Here is a 22,791-nt window from a genome sequence, read left to right as displayed (position 1 = left end):
ACCTATTATATTAATTTTCCCCTTCCAAGTGCTTCAGAATGGCTTAAATATGAGCTCCCAGGAAATTTGGGCACAGATTCCCCTGAACAACCTAGTAGTGCTGTTGGATTCTAGTTGCCTGTGTTCTGCTTGAGCCAAGAGAAAAAGCAATTTGGATCTGACTCATGAAAATGGTTAGACAAATACCTTAGTAATGACATAAAGAGCTGCAGTCTTGATAAGGCACTAAGGAGAAATAAAAAAAGACTTCATCTGTGCTGATATTTGAATTCATCAGCACAACCACGTGCCTCCTTCAAAGCTTTGCTTTCCCCCCAGTCTTGTCTTTCACAGAATGCATTTTCTGACCTTCTTTTCCCAACAATTGTTGGTCAAATGTGCTCATAAAAACCAACTGATAGTCTTGCACATTGTTGCAAGGAAAATCCGAAAGAAATATTATGTGAGGTCACCATATGTTGTTGATTTAAAGAAATTCCCTGTCTCAGAAGATGGGGGTGCTTTTTAATATGTATGCATTTCCTATTGCTTTATGTATGCTTTGTGATAAAAGTTTACCACCATCCATGTGGGTTTTATTATTTATTATATCCCCACCCAGCTTTCAAAAAAAATAATGAGGTGGTTCCATGCATCAATAATCCTCTGTAATAACATCCTATATCATGTCTAAGGCTATTTGTATATCTCCTTTCGTCCCTTGTTACACTTTAACTGAACAAGAACCTTAGAAATGCTTTTTGTCCCTAATTTCATTAGGGATATCTTTGTGTTATCTGTTGGCAATACACCAGTGCTCTCATTTCAGACTACAGATGTAAATGTACACTTATATCATTCACAGGCAAGAAATATTTTCAAAGTTGTCTGTTTATGGATTGAGATTGCAAGAGTTTTAATATTTACATGGAAATGGTGCTGGAGAGCCATATCTTGAAGAAAAAATTACAATTTCTTGCCAAATGACTTCAGCGACACTTAGAATATCTGTATGGACAACATTGTCATATTTTGTGCCTTCTGTGGGTCATTTTAGATCTATTGGAAGCCCCTTTTTTAAAAAAAGAAAATGACCTAGAATTTCTGAGTCTAAAACAGCCCAGAAAAAGGAAAATATAGCAAAATTGCCACCCTCCCCGCATGAGGTTGAATTGAGACTAGGATCATAGATTAAAGAGGGTCCTGCCAGGCAAGCATTATTCTAACAACCCAAATTTTCAGATTCGAGAATACATTCACCAGGATGGAGACAAGTAACAGAGACTTTAATTACGATCTAGCCAGAAAGGGTGTTTTTAAAGGGGTCCAGTGCTTTGAGCCTGCCCAAGTTTGGAAAGGGTCTTTTTAAAAGGGAAAAATCATATATTTATTTCTGAGTCCTTGGTGAACTATAAATCCTGGGGGAGGGGGGTATTGTGTTAGATAACACCCATTAATTCACACTTATATGATGAATATGGATTTATTTACTGGAAGAAATCTGATGTTAGAGCTATGGCGTAATCTAGTGTGCCATCTTAATACATTTCTTCTTCTGCATCTCATACCGATTCTATTAATAAATAGCTTCCAGAAGCAAAATTCCTCTATAGTCTGAGGAATGGTTTGCTTAAAAAATTCTGTTAACCCCCACCAAAAATTATGTTTGAACTTAAAAAATTAAAAAAGCTTTTATAAGAGAAACAAACTAGGGGCGGCTACACTGTTTTAATTGAATTGTTTTAAGCAGATTATTATTTACTTTATAATTATAATTCAATTGAATTGTTTTAATAATTTAATTTGTTTAATTCCATTTTATATTTACCTTTGATATATTTTATTGTTTTGCTTTTTAAGTTGTTAACTTCCTTGTGCCCCAAACCTAGGAAAAATGATGTACTGTATTTCTTTAATTGTAAGACACAGTCCCCCCCCCCCACCCCCAGTATAAACACCTCTTAAAATGGGGTGTGTTTTAGGGTGTATCTTATATATTTTTGTTGGTGATGGCATTACTGAAATTAGGCTGTGTCTTACAATCGATGGCAGCTTATAATTGAAGAAATGTGATATTTTAGGCCTTATACTACATATGAACTGATGGCAGATAAAAGGCGTTTTAATCTTGAAACCCATTGGGTACATATTAACTAATAGCAAGAATTGTTTCCCATATTGTAATAAGTAAGGCTGTGCTTCTATGCCGAATGAAGTAGAATTTGTTTTAGACAAAGTGACAGAGTGTGTTATAGCAAGAATTATGCATTAGCTTGGGTTAATGCTAACAGCATGCATATTTATTTCTAGATACTGTGAAAAGTTGTGTAGCAAAGCTGTTCTTCAGTTGTCCCTTGAAAGGGCATTACTGCCTGTACAGTAAATCCAGTTTCACACTCATCAGCCGACAACCTCAGCTTTGGATCCATATCATGTTCCTCTTTCATCAGGTGTGTGCAACGTATGACTTTTTAAATTGCTAAAAATGTTTCCCAATTAAAATGATTGAAATTCCCTGGGACATTTCATAGGTCTTTTTGTCCACTTTGGAAGATATATAAATCTGACACTCAACCCATTCGTACTATTTCTCCTCATCTTAGCGTAGAAACTCTTCTCCCTTCTATTGACAGATTCATAACAGTAGCAGAATTACAGTTACGAAGTAGCAATGAAAAAAGAATATGGTTGGGGATCACCACAACATGACGAACTGTATGAAGGGGTCACAGCATTAGAAAGGTTGAGAAACACTGGACTAGAGCATGTCTCCACTTTAAATCCGGTTGCTGCCTCCTGCTAAATTCTGGGGTTTGTAGTTTAGTGCGGCCCAGGACCTCTCTGGCTGAGCAGTTTAAAGGCCCTCTCACAACTGCAAATCCCAAAATTCTGCAGGAGGCAGCAACCTGATTTAAAGTGGATACATACTCTAGCCTGTTTATATAATTGCTAACAGTTATATAATTGATACTAAAAACTGTTTCCTTGCAAAGCGAAAAACCAATGCATAGTGGCTTTGCAAACATAAGGCATCAGACCTCACTACCTCTGAGGATGCTTGCCATAGATGCAGGCGAAACGTCAGGAGAAATGCCTCTAGAACATGGCTCTATAGCTTGAAAAAACCCACAAGAACCTAGTGATTCCAGCCATGAAAGCCTTCGACAATACGTAAGGCATTTTATTAGCGTTGTGCTGCTTGTATCTTTATGCACTATTTGGGATGATATGGAAAGAGGAAATTGCACAGAAGAAAGGAAGACAGGATGAGAGATTACTGACTGCTGTTTTACAATACAGTGTTTTTTAAGGTGTCAGTATTACGTCTGTATAAGTCTCGGTTTCGGGATTCCAGTCATTGTCGGCTTCTTGTACTAATAATGCTGTCGAATGTGCCTTTGCTTCAGCTCTGTTCTGCTTTTGGTTGCTCTTGTTTTTAATGATTTTCAGCATCCTATAAAATTGTGTTTATTACTGTTCACGCTTCACATGCAGGCTATAACATTACAGAAGATGTAGCCTATCCAATATTAATATTTTGACTCCTACACACAAAATAGTCTAAATACATCATGGATACAGAGGGTAGTATTACAAGGCACAGCTCAGTTTCACCATTTCATTTCTATTGAAGGGCAGCTAGAGAACTGATTTGCACATTATTCTAGGAATCTGGACCAATTTCAGCACTGTCAAAATTCATTTTGTACATTTCTTAATTCAGCGGTGAATTAAGTGATCAGGACATGGGGCGCCACATAGGGAGGGAAGGGGGTGGGCCAGCTTCCCACCCACCTCTTTGCAAATCAGATTGTTATCCATCAGGAGCACATACACTTCTGTACATGATTTAAAAAAAAATAAAATTGGCCACAGAAAATGTTCTTAAAATGAACTGCTAACATTGATGGGGACATTACAAAAGGAGTAGGCAACATATGGGTTGGAAGTTGCATATGGTCCCACACTGGCTTGTATAGCTCGCAGAACTCCTCTTAGCCCATACCCAAAGAGAAGGGTTTTGAAACCAGAAGGGGAGTTGTAGGCCCCATATACCCTGCCATATAATACAAGTTTGTTCTTAAGTTAACTTTGTTTGTGAGTAGGAACAGATACATTTTTAAGTGCAACTCCAGCCATATATATACTGTGCCCCTTTTCAGAAAATGTCACTTCACTTTTTGGTCTTGTGATATTTTGAACAATATGGCTTGTTGTAGAAACAAGGATTGCTGAGAAAGCTTCAGTTTTTCCCATGAGAACTTTTTGCCATATAACCCCCTCAAATGAAGAGGTAACACACATAAATAGGTCAACTATGGGCAACTTTATTAATGTTAATGTTACCTAATCAAATTTTGCGACTTGCAATGAGCACTAAAATGTGTAGTGATCTTGGTAATGAACTTGGCCATGAACTTGGTTAATAATAATAATAATAATAATAATAATAATAATACATACATACATACATACACTTTATTTATATTTGGCCCTTCTCCCCTGGGGGACTCAGAGTGGATTACATCATTTACATTGATAGACAAACATTCAATGCCTTTACAAATCATATACAACGAGACACACAAACAAAGGCAGAGGCTTCTCCTTTCATTTCTAATTTCTGGAGGTGGTGTTCATCGTTGGCTCTAGGGAGGCGTTTTTCTCCATTTTCAAGCCGAGGAGCCTGCAAACTTGGCAATGAATTTGATAATGAACTTGGTGAGGCTAAATCCAAAGTGGTGACCTTTCATACTACTCCTCAGCTGCTAAGGGAAGTGTGACAGGTAATTTTGTCCCCAAACATGCATTGATGTAATATTCTACAGCTCGTAGGCCATTTGTGTTTGCCCCCATACCCTTTATTTACACCATAGATCAGGGTTCCTGCTCCTGGCCTGCCCTAAAAGGGTGCCTTGGGATTGCAAATTCGATTCCCTAGCTGATCAGCAGCAAACTGAAGAAAAGGGTGGACTGCGACTGTAGGCCCGCCCTCCAGAAAGTAGTCCCTTATGGGATTACTTTTGGCCAGCCTCTTCCACAGTGAAGGTGTCAAACTCCTTTCCCGGTCCCAGTTGCACTGGGGCTGCGAAAGCCATTATGGATTGAATTTCCTTTCCAAGGGGAAAATTTATCTCACTTCCTGTTGCATCACCCTTTTCTTAACTGTGAGTCATTTGTAAGTTGGATGTTTGCAACTTGGGGACTGCCTGTACAGTGTTCCTTCACTTATCGTGGGTGTTACATTCCAGGACCATCCGTGAAAAGTGAAAATCTGTGAAGAAGGGATGCTATATATGTATATCGAGTTCCGAGGGTGAGGCAGAACCGAGGAGAGCTTTAAAGGCACCACACACCTTTTTTGCTAGTCATCTCTGCTTTGCTTTGCAGTCTCTCTTGATTGGCTGCCTCTCTCCCCAGAGGGAGGGTGAAACCCCCTTCTACACTCCATCGTTGCCAGGAGGCAGGATGACAACGCTGCTCTGGGCAATGGCAACCATTCATAAATTAGGAAGCAAAAACCCGCAAAACAGTGAGTCCGCAAAAAGCGAACCACAAAGTAGCGAGGGAACACTGTATATGGCAGTGTAGATGGGGCTGTAGTTACTTCCAGTTTCATCAGAATGGGTGGTGAGTAGCTGCCCTTATACCATAAATTCAAAGCTGACTTTTATTTTTATTCTCTTACAACGTTTAATACTATGCTTTGTCCATAAGTTACTGAAATCTAAAGAACATGGAAAACTGTATAAAAACATTTTACCACCCACCCCCCCCCCCAAATCCCCAAATTGTCCTTCACTACTGTTGACTTTCTAGGCATTCACATCATTTTCTGTAAATTCCATGTTAGCTATGGGAGACAGCTATTTTGTTTGGCCAAATCTGAAGCATCAACACTCTCAGAAGTCCTAGTAAGGCCCATTTGCCAAACAATGTAGCTTTCCTTATTGGGTGAATCCTGTGGGTGAATCCATTGCATTTATGAGTTAAGGCCATAGTTCAGCAGAACATTTATTTCAGATTCTTCCTCTGAGTACTGTGCAATGCAAAACACTGAATGTTTACTTGGACAATTGTGTACACTCTTGGGAACAGTTCAGGAACAAAAAGTTGAGTAATTAAAAATATATCTTTCCTGCTCCCAGCAGAGTAGTGGAAAGAGTTGGTATCATTGTTAAGGATATGGAACGATGCCGATAAAGGCACAGAGGTTCAAGAACAGACTAAAGTGTCCAGGCTAGTTGGACTATAGGCAGCAATCTGGATTAAATCAGGAGCTGGAAAGCAGAAGTGAGGAGCAATGACCAAACAGAACTGGAGGACAAACCAGAAACCAGGGCCCGAGAAGAAGCCAGAATTGAAGAGTAAGACTAGAAAACCAAGACTCAGCAAAGCTAAAGGATTGAGCAAACAAACCTCAGCTGGGAAAGGAAGCCATTGGTATTCCTTCCTGCCCAAAAAAATCTGATGGGCAATCTAGATGACAAAGTTGGTTCAGACAATCCTTTAAAGTTCTGCCACTAGTAGCTTAGCGGTTCACCACATAGCATTACAGGCGTACCAGTGAGGACAATGTGAACCCCAGCAGAATTGGATTAGCAGAGAGATAATTCATTGAGCCAAGTAAAAGAAGGAAAGAATGTTGAACAGAAGTCATTAAAAGAATGCTGAAAAGAAAATGGCATGGAGCAAATGCAGAACTGACGAGTGAAGCTAAATACATAATTCAACAAATCTCAAAAATAAGAAATCTGTGTTTGGGATGAATAATTTGGTAAAACGACCAAACACAGAAGAATGTCTGTAGCGAAGAAGCCAGGCATCTATCATTAAAAGTCTGTAATTGTCAAAAAAAAGTTAATATTGAAGAATAGAGGAATCATGGTATATCATCACGACAATAGATTGATAAATGAAACACATTGCTCTCATTTTATCGTGTGCTTTTCTGGACAGAAGTCTTTTAAACAAATACTGCACATGTTAGTTTTCAGTCTATTGCTTTCAGTCACAGTGCAATTTCAAAATCACTGTACAATCAATCACTCAAAAGAATTATATTATAGAGTGAAAGGGTAACACCCCCTAATATTTCCCTAGCTTAAGACTCAAGCATGAGAGGCAAGGAATTTAACAAATTCATTTTCCTGTCCCTCAGGTCTATTTGGTTTTCTATACTTTTTGTGTTTCTTCATTTCTGGCTCAAGATGGCACTGGGAAAAACAGGCATTATATGATTGACAGAAGTCCTATCAGCTGATCATATTTCAAAATCCTAGCATGGGGGTGGGGGATAATTCTGGACTACAACTCCCAGAATTCCACACTAGCATGTTCACTTATGTTGAGTTCTGGGAAATGTAGCCCAAAAAGTAGTGCAAGAAGTAAGCTCTGCTAAAATACACACAGGATTCCTGTTTGGGGTAGAATCTAAGGGACACATCTCTCCTTCAAATTATGCTTCTTCAGCTTGATAAACTTTGCTTGGACAAGATGTCTCCTGGACCTTTTGGGTCACAAGGGTGATCACCAACCTGGATCAGGATAACATAGAAGAATCTGGACCTTATCACATTAAGTGATTCACCATGCGTCATGGTAAATCCATGAAGTCCAGACAGGAATTGTGGAGAACCCGTTGCCCCATACCCTGACTTACCGCCAGCCCCATCCCATGGGGGGAAGCATCCGCTGCCAGTCTTCCCCACACTGTAGCAAAGGCAATGTGGGGGAAGCGTCTGTGTGACCACGGCAGTGTCCACAGAGCCAGGCCTGAAGAAGATGTGTGTTGTGTAATGGGCTCCATGGTGAAAGGGGCGAAGATGCTGTGTACAACAGGCAAATCAGCCCATATGATGAAATCATCTGACAGATGTAACCTCCAACTTTGTATTTAGTTCACTCATCTTTAACATACTATTTCCTTATAGTGGAAATACTGAGAATAGTGCTTGCATGGTTTAGAAGTAATTGAAAATACATCAATAATAAAGGCGGCTGCCTCGGGCACGTGATTTAAGGTGTCATGAAAACCAGCCCCACAGGACTTATCTGAATGCTCAGCTCTTCTGTTAACCCACATAATAATGCTCCTTAACAGTGAGCTGTGCACTTGCATTGAAATTACAGGTCTGTATTTTCACCTTCCAATATGTTCCGGATTCTAAACTCCCAACATGACACTTCAGTTGAAGAAATGTTGGAAGCAAAGACACATCAATGGTTTTAATGTGATTAATAAGATATGGGAGCCTTTTTGTTTCACTCTTCTGTATCTTTCTTTGGACTTTATACTCAAGCCTTAGCTTCTTATCTGCAAAGACATCACTTCTTCCATAAAATTAGTATCTTCTTTCCCTTCTGCAAGGAGTATCCATGAGGATGCAACCCAACAATGGATGCTAGTTTATGTCCACACAAGAGTCAGGAGTTCATCTAACCAAGTGTAGATCAAGTTCTTTAGCCTATTCCTTTCCTACCCTAAGCTGGGTTTCCTGAGATAGTAATCATATGTTTTCTTTTCTTACCTTAGAAGAACATCCAGTCATTTCTCTTGTTTCTATTACAAGCTAATATTGCACTAGCCCTGCTACACTCTGTTTACTACAGCCCAGAAAACACACAACAACCCTGCTGCACTCTGCTTACTATAGACACTAAATGTTCCAACAAGACAAATAATTATTATTTTAAATGAATGGAAGATTATTTGAGAAAGAACTTTCTGGCCATTTTGTTATGGACCCAGCTCTAAGTAGGACTAACTCTGGATTTATCCTTAGGATTGAACCGCAGTTCGGAAGGTAAGGCTAAACAATGACTTTGGTATCAAGGCAATGAATGTCTTGGCAGTCCAATGATATCTGAATCAATTTCATTAATAGATATTATCAAGGCACAAAGGGTTTTATGTGGTGTGTTATTGAATGTTCATTGTCTACTGAAAGAAGCTGGTATGTGAAGCTTTCGTCTTTCATTATTATCCAACAGAGCTTATTCCCAGAACCTTTATCCATGCAAAATAATTCTGTGCAAGGCCTAAAAACCTTATGGGAGAAAACCCAGCTGAAAGGAACTCACAGTTTTGAAACTGCAATGGTTCAATCTACATTTCCACACCAAAAGGTAAGCCTTTTCCCTGCTAAGCATTCACACAGTTATGAAATGTACTTCTGTGTATGAAAAACCAGTGTTGTAGACACAGAAACAAATCAATGCTGTCTTCAAATGTTTTGGTGAATTGTGAGCCATTTGGCTTTAGGCTAATGCTAAAAGCTACTGAGCCAAAAAGCTCAGGGAATTTGTAATCTTTGCCGATCAATGGGAAAACATCAATGGGAGCCCCCGGTGGCGCAATGGGTTAAACCTTTGTGCCAGCAGGACTGAAGACTGACAGGTTGGGTGTTGGAATCCGGGGAGAGAGTGGATGAGCTCCCTCTGTCAACTCCAGCTCCCCATGGAGGGATATGAGAGAAGCCTCCCACAAGGAATGATAAAATATCAAAATATCAGGGCGTCCCCTGGGCAACGTCCTTGCAGATGGCCAATTATCACACCAGAAGCGACTTGCAGTTTCTCAAGTAGCTCCTGACATGAAAATAAATAAGGGAAAATAAAAATCAGTAGAATAGAAAAATAAATCTATAGTTTACTAATATCTGTAGGTACAAACTCTGTAAAAACAGCACAAAAGAGTAATAGCTGCAGTCTGTTTCAAAGAAGGCATGAAGTCCAATAAAGTCCAATAAAGCAGAGAACATAAGAGCAACAGCGTATGCTTCTTTTCACATGTCACCACATGCATATTGGAAGGGCCCCATCTTTTCCTCTGCTCCATGAGTGGTAAAAGTTGGGTTGTTTGTGAGGGTTTTTTTTTTAGTGGGGAGTGTTGTATACACATCCCGCCTCGACTACTGCAACGCTCTCTACGTGGGGCTGCCCTTGAAGACGGCCCGGAAGCTTCAGCTAGTCCAGCGCGCGGCAGCCATGTTGTTAACGGGAGCTGGACGCAGAGAGCATACAACGCCTCTGCTGTCCCAACTCCACTGGCTGCCGATTTGCTACCGGGCCCAATTTAAGGTGCTGGTGTTATCCTACAAAGCCCTAAACGGTTCCGGCCCAAAATACCTTGCAAACCGCATCTCGGCCTACGAGCCCACGAGGGCCTTGAGATCATCCGGGGAGGCCCTTCTCTCGGTCCCGCCTGCCTCACAGGCACGTCTGGCGGGGACGAGAGAGCGGGCCTTCTCGGTGGTGGCCCCCCGGCTGTGGAACACCCTCCCTGCTGAAGTTAGACAGGCGCCCTCCTTGATGGCCTTTCGTAGGAGCCTGAAAACATGGCTTTTCGAGCAGGCCTTCAACTGAATGTATTAAATGACACTGGAATGAACTAGGACTACGAATTTCGGCTATGACCCCAGGACTTGACGAAGCGGATTTTTAGTATAAGTATATGTTATGTTGTATCTGTCTGGTTTGTATCGTCTTGATTCACTGTACACTGTCTTCCTTGTTGTTGTTCACCGCCCCGAGTCGCCCTCGGGCTGAGAGGGGCGGTCAATAAATGCAAGAAATAAATAAATAAATAAATAAATAATAAAGTTATTACTTTTCATGACTTTTTAGATAGAACAGTATTTCCATCGCCTTTGACAAAAAGAAAAAGCACATTTGTGGGCCTGGTGAGAATTATAAAAGAACAGTTTATCATTCTTTGGAAAGCCCCCTTGTATAGTTTTCTAGAAACAGAATGCATGTTGTATACATGTGCAGATCAGATTTCTTAAATGCCCTGTAAAGAAATTCTTTCTAGGAATTGTACAGATTAAAACACAGTAAATTAAAGTAAAATGAAATTGTGTGCCTATTAGGCAAACTTTCTTTTCCTTTAACTTTTAAACAGCAGTTTTAAATTAAATGTTTTACTTTTATCTCAGCTGGTTAGAAACATTTTTTAAAACAAGAATTCTAAGTGTGCTGTCAAATGTATATTTGCCACTTAGTAAGTCATGCTAAACAGTGCCACACTACCAGTTTATTTCTTTTTTTTTATTAATTCTAAGTGCCAGTCAAGCATTATATATTTTAGGTCCAGACTATCTGAAAGTTCCCAATGGAGCAATGAGTTAAACCCTTGTGCCAACAAAACTGCTGACCAAAAGGTCAGCGGTTCAAATCCAAGGAGAGGGGTGAGCTCCCATCTGTCAGCTCTAGCTCCCCATGTGGAGACATGAGAGAAGCCCCCTACAAGGATGGTAAAACATCAGAGCATCGTCTGGACAATGTCCTTTCAGACAGCCAATTCTCTCACACCGGAAGCAACTTGCAGTTTCTCAAGTCGCTCCTGACACAAAAAAAAAATAATCTGAGAGATCATAACTCCCTATACAAATTTTGCAAAATCTTAAGGTCCACAGGGGAGAGTTTTCTCTTGGTACCTCTCTAGTAGGGTTACAGTAGAGAGCCTTCTAATATAAATCATGTAAAATTATCTTCCATGGGAAATGGTGCTTTCCCTTAACGATCAGGAATTATGAGAATTAAGAGCATATGCCTAGCTTTTTATGTCCAGGAATGTATGGAGAATCATTGGCTCGTGTTATTTCATGTACCTGACAGATATAATCTCCAACTCTGCATTTAGTTCTCTCATCTTTAACACACTATTTTCTCATTGCGGAATACTGAGAATAATGCTTGCATGGTCCAGAAGTAATTGGAAGTACAACAAATAGTAAAGGCTGCTGCCTCTGGCACATGATTTTAGGTGTCATGAAAGCCTGTCACACAGGACTTTCCTTATCTGAATGCTCAGCTCTCCTGGAATTGTGGGAATTGAGAGCACATGCTTAGCTTTTTAAGTCCAGGAATGTATGGATAAACATTTGCTCATGTTATTTCATGATTAAGTGTTGCATTATGCTGCTTCCAGTAGTAGTCATCCAGATGATAACTGTTCATGGGTGTTCCAAACAAGTATCTTGGCTAATACCTACTTACAGTCTATTCTCCATCACTGTCTTGGGTTTTGGCAGAGAACGACAAAAGGGTTAAGATTCTGACAAGATTGGGCCTCCAACAGAATGACAAATGAGGCAGCTGCTTCAGGTGGCATGTGGTAGGAACAGCCCTGTGGTCATGTTTCCTGAACCCTGAGGTTTGAATACAGAATTGTGGTCTATGCATTCAGGTGTGGAGGAAGTCACAGCAAGATTTTTGTCAAGACTTGAATAAAATTAAAGTGGCAGCCTGGCATTCTTCTGTATATGAAATTGCTGGGTTTGGGAACCGTGTTGCCATTTTGCATTCTAACTCAGGCCTCAAAATGTCTTGCAGACATAGAATCATAGATCTGGAAGAGACCTCATGGGCCATCCAGTCCAACCCCCTGCTAAGAAGCAGGAAACTCGCATTCAAAGCACCCCCAACAGATGGCCATCCAGCCACTGTTTAAAAGCCTTCAAGGAAGGAGCCTCCACCAAACTCTGGGGCAGAGAGTTTCACTGGTAAACAGCGCCCACAGTTAGGAAGTTCTTCCTCATGTTCAGGTGGAATCTCCTTTCCTGTAGTTTGAAGTCATTGTTCCATATCCGAGTCTCCAGGGCAGCATAAAACAAGTTTACTCCTTCCTCCCTATGACTTCCCCTCACATATTTATACATGGCTATCATGTCTCCTCTCAGCCTTCTCTTGTTCAGGCTAAACATGTCCAGCTCCTCTTTAAGCTGCTCCTCATAGGGCTTGTTCTCCAGACCCTAGAATCATTTTAGCCACCCTCCTCTGGACACATACCAGATTATCAACATCTCCCTTCAATTGTGGTGCCCAGAATTGGACACAGTATTTCATGTGTGGTCTTCCTAAGGCAGAAAAAAGGGGTAGCATGACTCCCCCAGATATAGACACTAGACTCCTATTTATGCAGGCCAGAATCCCATTGGCTTTTTTTGCCTCCACGTGACATTGTTGGCTCATGTTTAACTTGTTGTCCACGAGGACTCCAATGTCTTTTTCACACATACTGCTATCGAGCTATGTATCTCCCATTCTGTTATCCACTTTATCTGCTTTGAACTGGATTATCTGAGTCTACATTGCCATACAATCCAGTTCAAAACAGAAAATCTGGATTTTATTCAATTATATAGAAGAGGCCTAATGCAACGCATCACCCATCTACAAATGTCATGTATTGCCTTTGAAAATGTTGGCAAATCTCTTGGGAAGACAAATGGACAAACATCAGTATGGTGATGGTTTTGGAGTTCTGCAGCGATGCCATTAACATCATCTGTATGGTGCTTTGAAATGTATTTAGGTTTTGTCCCAAAACATTTACACATGTGACGGATATGTAAAAATAAAAAATAAAATGGTAGATGGCTTTGCAGAAGAAAAAAAACCATTTCAAACAGCAGACCCAGAGAAAGCTACCATAAAGGATTGCTTTTGCAAATTCACATAGATGTGGGCTATGCCATTATTTCCAGAAGGGAAATAATGTGCGCATGCTCCCTTCCATCCACCTTTGCCCTCTAAAGAGATTCCTGTTTCAAAGCAATTACGTTTTCAAAGACTGCAAGGAATATCATTTCAAAGCACAGCAAAAGATTTCTGGTCAAAGCTATTAATCTTTAATTGGAGTTCATGTGAGTGAGCAGCATGGAATTTCCTTTAAAACAAAACATATTTGAGGTAAGTTTTAACTGCCTGAAATTATGTTGTTTTTTTTTTTTAAAGGAAAACACAATTTTAAGTTAAAATTGCATAATTGAAACCAAGCAATGAGAATCTTTCTAAAACCTTTCACTCACATCTTGGATGGTAGACACAAAAGGATCCATAAAATCTCTTTCCTGGAGTCAAACCGCTCACTTAGTTGCAGGGGCTTCCAGGGTGGGATAGAGATTACGTCTTCTTTTCTTTTACTGGCATTTTATGGATGTCTCCTTACTAGCCAGGAATAACAGCAGGAGCATAGTTTCATTAGAGGCTGTTGTAACATATTCTGACTTTCTTATAGGAGCAGGATTTTATCATATCTCAAGCTTCTATCTGCTCAATCAGAGAAAGATTGATTGATTGTTTGACTGATTGATTTGCCGCATTTTTATCCCACCCTTCTCACCCCGAAGAGGACTCAGGGTGGCTCACCACAAAGGCACAATTAGATGCCTTGAATACATATAAAAAAATAAAACACACATCCTTTAAAATGACATAATTAAAACATATCACTTAAAACAATTACTTAAAATCCAAAGTATATTCCAGGAGCCATTCCAATTGTCATTTGCATTGTTCATTATTGCACTGAGAGGTCATTGTTGCGCTGGGAATCATTGTGCAAATGCTTGGTCTCACAAACATGTCTTCACTTCCTTCCTGAAAGTTAGGAGGGAGGGAGCTGATTTCATTTATCTGGGGAGGGAGTCCCATAGCTGAGGGGCCACCACTGAGAAGGCCTTTTCCCTCATCCCCACCAGTCACACTGAGCCCCCAGTGGCACAGTGGGTTAAAGCCCTGTGCCGGCAGGACTGAAGACCGACAGGTCGCAGGTTTGAATCCGGGGAGAGGCGGATGAGCTCCCTCTATCAGCTCCAGCTCCTCATGCGGGGACATGAGAGAAGCCTCCCACAAGGATGATAAAACATCAAAAATCATCCGGGCATCCTCTGGGCAACATCCTTGCAGACGGCCAATTCACTCACAACAGGATGCTCCTGACACAACAACAACAACAACAACAACAAAACAGTCACACCTGTGAGAGGGGTGGGATCGAGTGCAGGGCCTCCCCAGACAGTCTTAATCTCCAAGATGGTCCATAGGGGGAGATACGTTCAGACAGGTAAGCTGGGCTAGAACCATTTAGGGCTTTATAGGCTGGAGCCCCTGGTGGCTCAGGCGTTAAACTGCTGAGTTGCTAAACTTGTTGACTGAAAGGTCGCAGGTTCGAATCCGGGGAGCGGCGTGAGCTTCTGCTGTCAGACCCAGCTTCTGCCAACCTAGCAGTTCGAAAACATGCCAATGTGAGTAGATCAATAGGTACCGCTTCGGCAGGAAGGTAACAGCTCCCCATGCAGTCATGCCGGCCACATGACCTTGGAGGTGTCAACGGACAACGCTGGCTCTTCAGCTTAGAAATGGAGATGAGCACCACACCCCAAAGTCGGATACGACTGGACTTCATGTCAGTGGAAAACCTTTACCTTTACCTAGGATAAAGCCAGCACTTTGAATTATGTTCGGTAGCAGGCTGACAGCCAGTGGAGCTGGCACAACAAGGGGGTTGTGTGCTCCCTGTACTCTGCTCCAGTTAGAAACCTGGATGCCACCCTTTAGACAACTTGAAGCTTCTGAAGAATCTACAAAGGAAACCTCATGTAGAGCATGTTGCAGTAGTCTATTCGAGATGTAACAAGAGGTGTTCCAGGAGGGTGGGGGGAATGGGAAGGGGGAGGATGTGGGTGATGGGTGATACATATCTAAGGAATGGATAAAGTGTCATTTAAAGAATATTTACTGTTGGAATAATGTATACTGATGGCAAAAGTTTGTTAATTGTTGGAATGTATCAAATAAAATTTATAATATTGTTGTTGTTTTTTAAAAAAAAAATAGCGTGGACTACTGTGACCAAATTTGATCTAAGTAATTACCAGTAATATCATCATCATTTTTGCAAAATATAAACAATGTTAACACTTTAACAAACAGCAACCAGGTTTCCTTCTTCTCATATTGTCCTTGGAAAGTAGATAGCTCATCTTGTTTTTTAAAATCACTTTACTTCCTGACTACGTTTTCCCACAACTGCCATTTCACACCCCACAAAAGCTTCTGTGATATTTTTGATTTGAAAACAAGCTTGTCTTGTGTTAAGAACCGGCACTTTTCTGGTTTTCAAATCAGTAGAAGACATGTTATTGCAAAGGAAGTGAAAACATCACCAAGTAGGTAAAATTCAGCAGGCAGACCAATCTGTCTTGGAAATGGCTCACAGGTCAGTGGTAGAGCACAGGCTTTAATGAAGAGGGCCCCTGGTTCCATCCCTGGCTTTTCCAGAAATAATAAGAAAGAAAGATCAGGCTACAAGTGATGGAGGGGGGGGGGGCGGTCTCCTTGAGACCCTGCCCTTGGTCCCTCCACCAAGCAGAAAATAAAAAGGAGACCTCACTGGTAACAGAGGCAAATGTGCTATCCTCTGTGTAGAGACAAACCTTTTGAATTAAAATAAGTCATCATAGAATATGATTGGGATCCATGTACGTTTGATTTAATGAAAAAAGATACTACATATTTAATGCTGCATGAAGTTTAAGACTCAATAACTTCCATTTCTATATTCCCAGTGAGCGGATATGTCCTGGGCTCTCTCAGTCAAAGTGATCTTTTGGTCTTTTGGGGGGTTTTGTTTGCCAGAGGTGAGTGGGATTGTTATCCTGTCTCTTCTTTCTATTAGTAAGGGCAACATACAGAATCCTCTGTCATAGCTTCTTACTGTCTCCTCTGCATTCAACCCCATAAATTAAGTTAAGGTGACTACTCAAGTGTTGCCAGTAAGGTTTGCACCAAATAGAGTGGATTTTCTTGTTTCAAGCCCAATGTGTTTAGAGTCCACCAAACTCAGAGCTCACATACACCAACATGTGGGACCAGTCAGGTGCAGAAACTGTTCAGACTCTATCTCCTGCAGCAATGACAGGAACATCCAGTTGGTTTGAAACTAATTTGACACCACTGCACAATCATCCATACCTGATTGCCTCCTCCTTCTACCTCATTGTGTGGGCACCTTTATTGATGCCAGTATTGGCTGGCTGTTGCAGTGACACATATGATACAGCACCCTCGATCCATCTTATCTTCTGTGTGCCTCAAAACACAGAGAAAGAGGGATGGTGGCACTGACCTGGACAGACCAGTTCATTTTGGAGCAGGTCCTGCTGTCCACAATAAACCTGAAATATGGGGCTGCTCTGAAATTCATTGAAGCACTAAAGCATTCCCCAACTTAGCATGATGTGGAATAAACCAGAATAACCTGTTTTACACCGTGTCACAGACTAGAAGTCTGATCATGTGAATGTCCAGGTTTAACTTTTGGTTCCAATTGAGGTTGGGCCCAGCATTGACAAGCCCTTAATCTCATACCAATATGCCCTGACTATAAGCAAAAAAGAAGGAAGGAAGGAAGGAAGGAAGGAAGGAAGGAAGGAAGGAAAGAAGGAAGGAAGGAAGATATTTATCTCCTGTTGTTTTCAGGTTCAACATTTGTTGAAACTTCTTTTTCCCTCATATTTAGTTTATCCAAGCAGCCATCTTGGCTTGAAAAGAAAAATAAGAAGGAGGAAGTGGCATACTGTGTGTGGTTTGAACCTCAGAAATGCAATAAAGGCACCACTAAGAGAGAGGAAAGTGCTGAGGAAAGAGAAAACCTTCTTTGACAAAATTCTTTAGCTATTAGGTCATCTAAATTTCACCAAATACACACCACCACCAAGTGCTATTATTCTCAAATATATTACTTGCACAATCCTATTACCATTTGGATGAGAGTGTGTAGAACATGTGGGTCTGTCCTGTTGCTCACTTTCAATAAAAGTATGCAAGAAGGCTCTCTACCATTCCAGCTGTATTGTTTCTGCAAACTGCAGCAAAGTAATCCCTTGTGGAAAACAAGATTTTGGAAACTCCTTCTGCAGTCTCATAATCTCTTCTTTTAGCCAACAGCTTCTGAAATATTTTCTCCCCTACTAGTGGGAAGTTCCTGGGGTTCCTGAAGGGCTTTTGCTTTTTTGCTACTATTTTTTAAGAGATAAAGCTGATCATGAGCTGACTGTCAACTAAAACAATATATGGGCTGGTTCACCTCTGTAGTGAATTGGCAGGGCAGAGGGGCAATCCTGGCACCCTGCAGCCTGCCTTGCCCACAGCAACGCTTCTCCATCACTCATGGGGAAGCATTGCCATGCAGTTTATCTCCACACTGGCCCTGTTGTTCCTTACAAAACATAGGAAGCCTTCCATGTTCTGGGTGCAGCGTCATAGGATACTTGTGTTCATCAACAAAGCCCTCCAGAAGTTAGCGTGCATCATGTGATGGGCGGCAAAGGGTGCAGTGGATCAACTGGGGTGCAAGTATCCAATGCTTTCAACCCTCTATGTGATGAAGACTCTAATCTCCCCATGGCCCCATTTCTTCCAACAGGAGTCACTTCTGAGATGTAAAGACTGACTGGGCCATTGAAGTTACAAGCAGATCTCAGCAACCATGTACCGGCAGTCCCCAAGTTACAAATATCCCACTTACAAATCATTCACAATTAAGAACAGGGGTGAGACAACAGGAAGTGAAAAGAAATCTACCTCTAGGAAGGAAAATTCACTCCTGTAAGACTTTTCATGGGAAAAGGGTGTATCCACTGAAGCTTTGTCACCAATCCTTGTTTCCACAACATGCTAAAATATTTAAAATCCAATTGTCTCAGGGACAGAAAGTGAAGTAAAATCTTCTGAAAAGGGGCACAGACAGCAAAACAAACACCACAGTGTTAACCCTTCCCTAGGCTATCAAAAACAACTCTCTCTATATAGATAGATAGATAGATAGATAGATAGATAGATAGATAGATAGATAGATAGATTGGCTGGAGTTACATTTACAAAATGTAGTTGTTCTGACGTACAAATAAATTCAACTTAAGAACAAATCTACAGAACCTATCTTGTTCATAACTTGGGGACTGCCTGTGTCCCTTTTGTTCTTGAAGTGTGAGCTCCTTCTGTCCTCATGGTACATATTTATTTAAGACACTTATATCCTTTTTACCCCAGAGGGGGAATCAGGGTAGCTTACATACACCATATTTGCTTTGTTCCTGAATAAAGCAGTTTCATATAAAAAGTTGGTGGATGGGAGGATGATTCTGAACCAGATTTCAGATTTTGTACTACACAGATGTAGTGATCAGGACATGTTTAGAGTATTTAAACATTATTCTTGTGCCCAATGCAATTAACAGCTCTAGTTCTAACCAGGGTTATTTGGTGTGTGTTCTTTGTTTGGGCTTACTTACTTGGAAGTAAGCCTGAGATGGCAGCATAACAGTCATTGATTTCAACAGTGTTCTGGAGACTTATGACTCAAGCACTGGCTTGTGTCATAAATAATGAAGCTCTCCAAGATCACATCTGGATCGTGCCAGACATTGTTGTAAAGTCTGGATTCGTATCAATGTTTTCAGATATGAATGCATTGTTTCCTTCAGCTGAGTACCTGCCTTCGGTCATAGGAATGGTTACTGTGTGTTCTGGAGGTACAGAGACACTCTTGTAAGCAGTGTGGCATATGCAATCAGCAAACCAAAATTAACATTATGAGAACGAGGTTCTCCCAAACCATGTCATTCAAGCTTCTAGGGCAGTGGTTTTCAAGCTGTGGGCTGTGGCCTCCTTCCTCTTTTTTATTTTATTTTATTTTATTATTTTATTTTATTTTATTTTATTTTATTTTATTTTATTTTATTTTATTTTATTTTATTTTATTTTATTTTATTTTATTTTATTTTATTTTATTTTATTTTATTTTATTTTATTTTATTTCTGCTCCTTTCCACAGAGCTAACCAGCCCTGCCGCTAGAAACATAGAATTATAAAGTTGGAAGAGACCTCATGGGTCATCCTGTCCAACCCGCTGCCAAGAAGCAGTACCTTTTGGTACTAATGTTGGAGAGTAGTATCTGGTCAAAATGGTCCCCAATCAAGTGGTCCCTGGTCAAAGTGGGCCCTGATAAAAAAAAAGGTTGGGTACCACTGTTTTAGAGGATTAATTTTTGCTTTTTCATTTAGTGTACCAAAACTAAAGGAGACCGCAGTTACTGGTACAGACACATCTTTGCAATCTAGATAGTTACCTTTGATTAATGATAGTTAACAGCCAGGCTTGCTGCAAGACATGAATCAATGTACTCCAGTGGCTTCAGCTAGAGATTTGGCTTGAGTATAGTTTCCTGGGGAAAGATGTGTAATTAAAAAAACTGGGAATGGAACACCCAATTGGTAAACAGCAAGGAAAAGACTTTTCCCTTGCAAATGGCAAGTTAACAAATCTGTCTGTTTGTGTTTTTGTTTTAATTTACAGCTGGCTCATCCTATCATAATAAAGAATGTCAACTACACTTCTCTGCTGCATTTCATCAATGACAGCCAGATGTTTTGTATCAGTCAGAAACATTCAGAATGCCTGACAGTCTGAACATGGTTAAACACTCTTTGTTGGGGATTATTTTTCAAACTATTTCTAAAAGCTGATTGAAGTCGTGTTTCTAAACATTTGTCATAACTACTCAGGAGGTAGGAAGACCTTATTCATCCCTTCTATCCATTCTTTGGCACAACGCCCACCATCTGGATGCATGCCAGTCTTTGCTGAATGCATATGGAGTTGTTATGGAAAGTTTTTTTAAAAAAACATTTCTTCTGTACAAAAGAATGGTGGTGATAGATTTTTAACTTCTAGCAATCTATGTGCCCATCCAGGTGTGCATGCTTATGCACAGCTTGCATTTTGTTGTCTCTGCAATGCAGATGGAGACCACCACTACTTCATGCCCCCTTTTGAGCTGAATCCAAGGAACGGGGGAAAAAGTGCTCTTTGTTTTCTGTTGTTTAATGAACTGCTGTTGAACCACCCACTTGGGCCTGCAGGGTAATTCATTATTTGTACAATAGCCATTTTACTATGTAAACTCTTCATTAGAATAAACATTAGCTTTGTCAGCCAAAAACCAGACTAATAGTGCGTGAAGACTTGAATTATCATCTCATTTTGCTTTTCGTTCCTTCCTACTGTCTTAAAATGGAAGGCAGGCCAAAACATTTTGCTAGCTATGCCTCCCACCTGCCCCAATTTCATGAGCAGAGTTGAACCAGACAGGCAGTTACTTTGACAATGGTGATGGGTTGATGGAATATTGTCCTCTGTACCTGAAAGCTGCAGGCTAGCTTAGAGAGTAGTTCTATTCAAGGGCATGGCACATGGACCAGTGCCAATTCCCAAGGCATTGGAAAGTTTCCAGAAGTTTCCACGGGCCATTGGCAAGTTTCCAGAAAGAAAGAAATGGTTGTAGCTAATAAACACACACAAAAATGGAACCAGTCCCTGGAATTTGGAAGGGAAAGTTTCTGGTCCCCAACATCAGATAGCTTGGCATACATGGACTTAGAAAACACAGGAGAAGTCATGTGGCATGTATACATTTATCATCCAACAGGAATTGTTGGGAACTTGAATTGCTTTCCCCCAGCATTGCTCTCTGTAGTGGCTGCCTTGCATTGTCTTAGAGTCAGGTTGGAACTCTTTTCCAAACATGTCCACTTCCTCCTGGTTATGCTGGAAATCTTCTGTCCTTATTCATAGAGGATCTTTACCTCTTTTCTCCCTGTTTTATTGCAGCCAGGAATGCTGCTATTAACGTGTTGTTCTCAGTACAATGGCCCCTTGGTATCCACTGAGGTTTGCTTCATGGATTCATTCATTCAGTCCCATTATATACAATGGTGTAGGTTTTTTGTTTTTTGGGGGGTTTTTTTGTCGTGTCAGGAGCGACCTGAGAAACTGCAAGTCGCTTCTGGTGTGAGAAAATTGGCCGTCTGCAATGACGTTTTATCATCCTTGTCATGTTTTATCATCCTTGTGGGAGGCTTCTCTCATGTCCCCGCATGAGGAGCTGGAGCTGATAGAGGGAGCTCATCCGCCTCTCCCTGGATTCGAACCTACGACCTGTCGGTCTTCAGTCCTGCCAGCACAGGGGTTTAACCCACTGCGCCACCAGTGGTGTAGTAAAATGGTGCTATTTACATAAAAATTGAAAAATCAAGATTTTGTATTTGCTGTTTATTTGTGTGTGTGTGTGTGTGTGTGTGTGTGTGTATTCAAGCTGTGGGTGGCTGAATCTGTGAATACAGACACTATTTATATGGAGCCTCTTCCATAAGCCAATGCAGTAAGCCAGTGGATTCCAGTTTCCTGAATACAGGAGTCCACCAACTACCACCTGCATGACAAATCCAGGCCAACAAGGTCATTTTTCTGGGCCCTATCACTATAAAAACAAGCATGTGTGGATGTATGCCACATGTATACGTGCATGGGTAATGCACGCATGCAGTGGAGGCAAGTGTTTGTGTGTGTGAGGGGGGGGGGGTGATGGCTGCAGGGTGCCTGGCTGGCATGCATGTTCACATATGCTTACACACACACATATGCAACTAAAGTCTGGTCCACAAACAGTCTGAGGTACCGTGAATCGGCCCTCCACTTGAAAGGTATGGGGACCCCTGGCCTAGTGTGTGTACTGTATATTATAAGTTGCTGCATCAATCCACTGGGTCACTGAGCATCTACTGAAACATTTCAATGGTTCATTTGATTGCTCCTTTCCAGACGTCCCAATGTATATATTGTATGCCACTTTAATTCCCATTTTAGGAGAAAGGTAAATTTGAGAAAATGAACTATTCAACCACTATACATCAGGCATGGGTATTTTGAGGGTTGAACAGTGGTGCTGTCCAGCACAGGGACAGAAACGTTATTCCCACTTTCTTAACAAGTGCTGCCTTCATACAATTATCACTAGGATCAGAGAGAAACTGGGCTCTGAGATTAATAAGAGGCCTCTGGTAAAACAATCTACAAATGTTATGATACACAAAAGGGAAAACTGCTCCAGTAATAAAAAAGTGGGGTCAAATGGTGGCCAAGATGGAGGACAGCATTGGATCAATTACATTTGTGGCCT

At 40.9% G+C, this 22,791-nt stretch overlaps 1 protein-coding gene across 2 annotated transcripts in view; it reads left to right on the top strand.

The window, feature by feature from the left end:
• VEPH1 (ventricular zone expressed PH domain containing 1) overlaps positions 1–22,791 on the top strand; it is a 149,073-nt gene that overhangs the window by 99,728 nt on the left and 26,554 nt on the right. For both annotated transcript variants that reach the window (XM_060767640.2, XM_067466013.1), the window contains exons 11-12: positions 2,290–2,429; positions 8,974–9,108. In XM_060767640.2, the coding sequence (XP_060623623.2) occupies positions 2,290–2,429; positions 8,974–9,108 (275 nt within the window). The remainder of the gene's footprint in view (positions 1–2,289; positions 2,430–8,973; positions 9,109–22,791) is intronic.

This window comes from Anolis sagrei, chromosome 3 (genome assembly GCF_037176765.1).
Source record: "Anolis sagrei isolate rAnoSag1 chromosome 3, rAnoSag1.mat, whole genome shotgun sequence".
NCBI classification, from domain to species: Eukaryota; Metazoa; Chordata; class Lepidosauria; order Squamata; family Dactyloidae; genus Anolis; species Anolis sagrei.
Note: the sequence above shows the minus strand (reverse complement) of the source record. Positions and strands in the feature narration are given on the sequence as shown.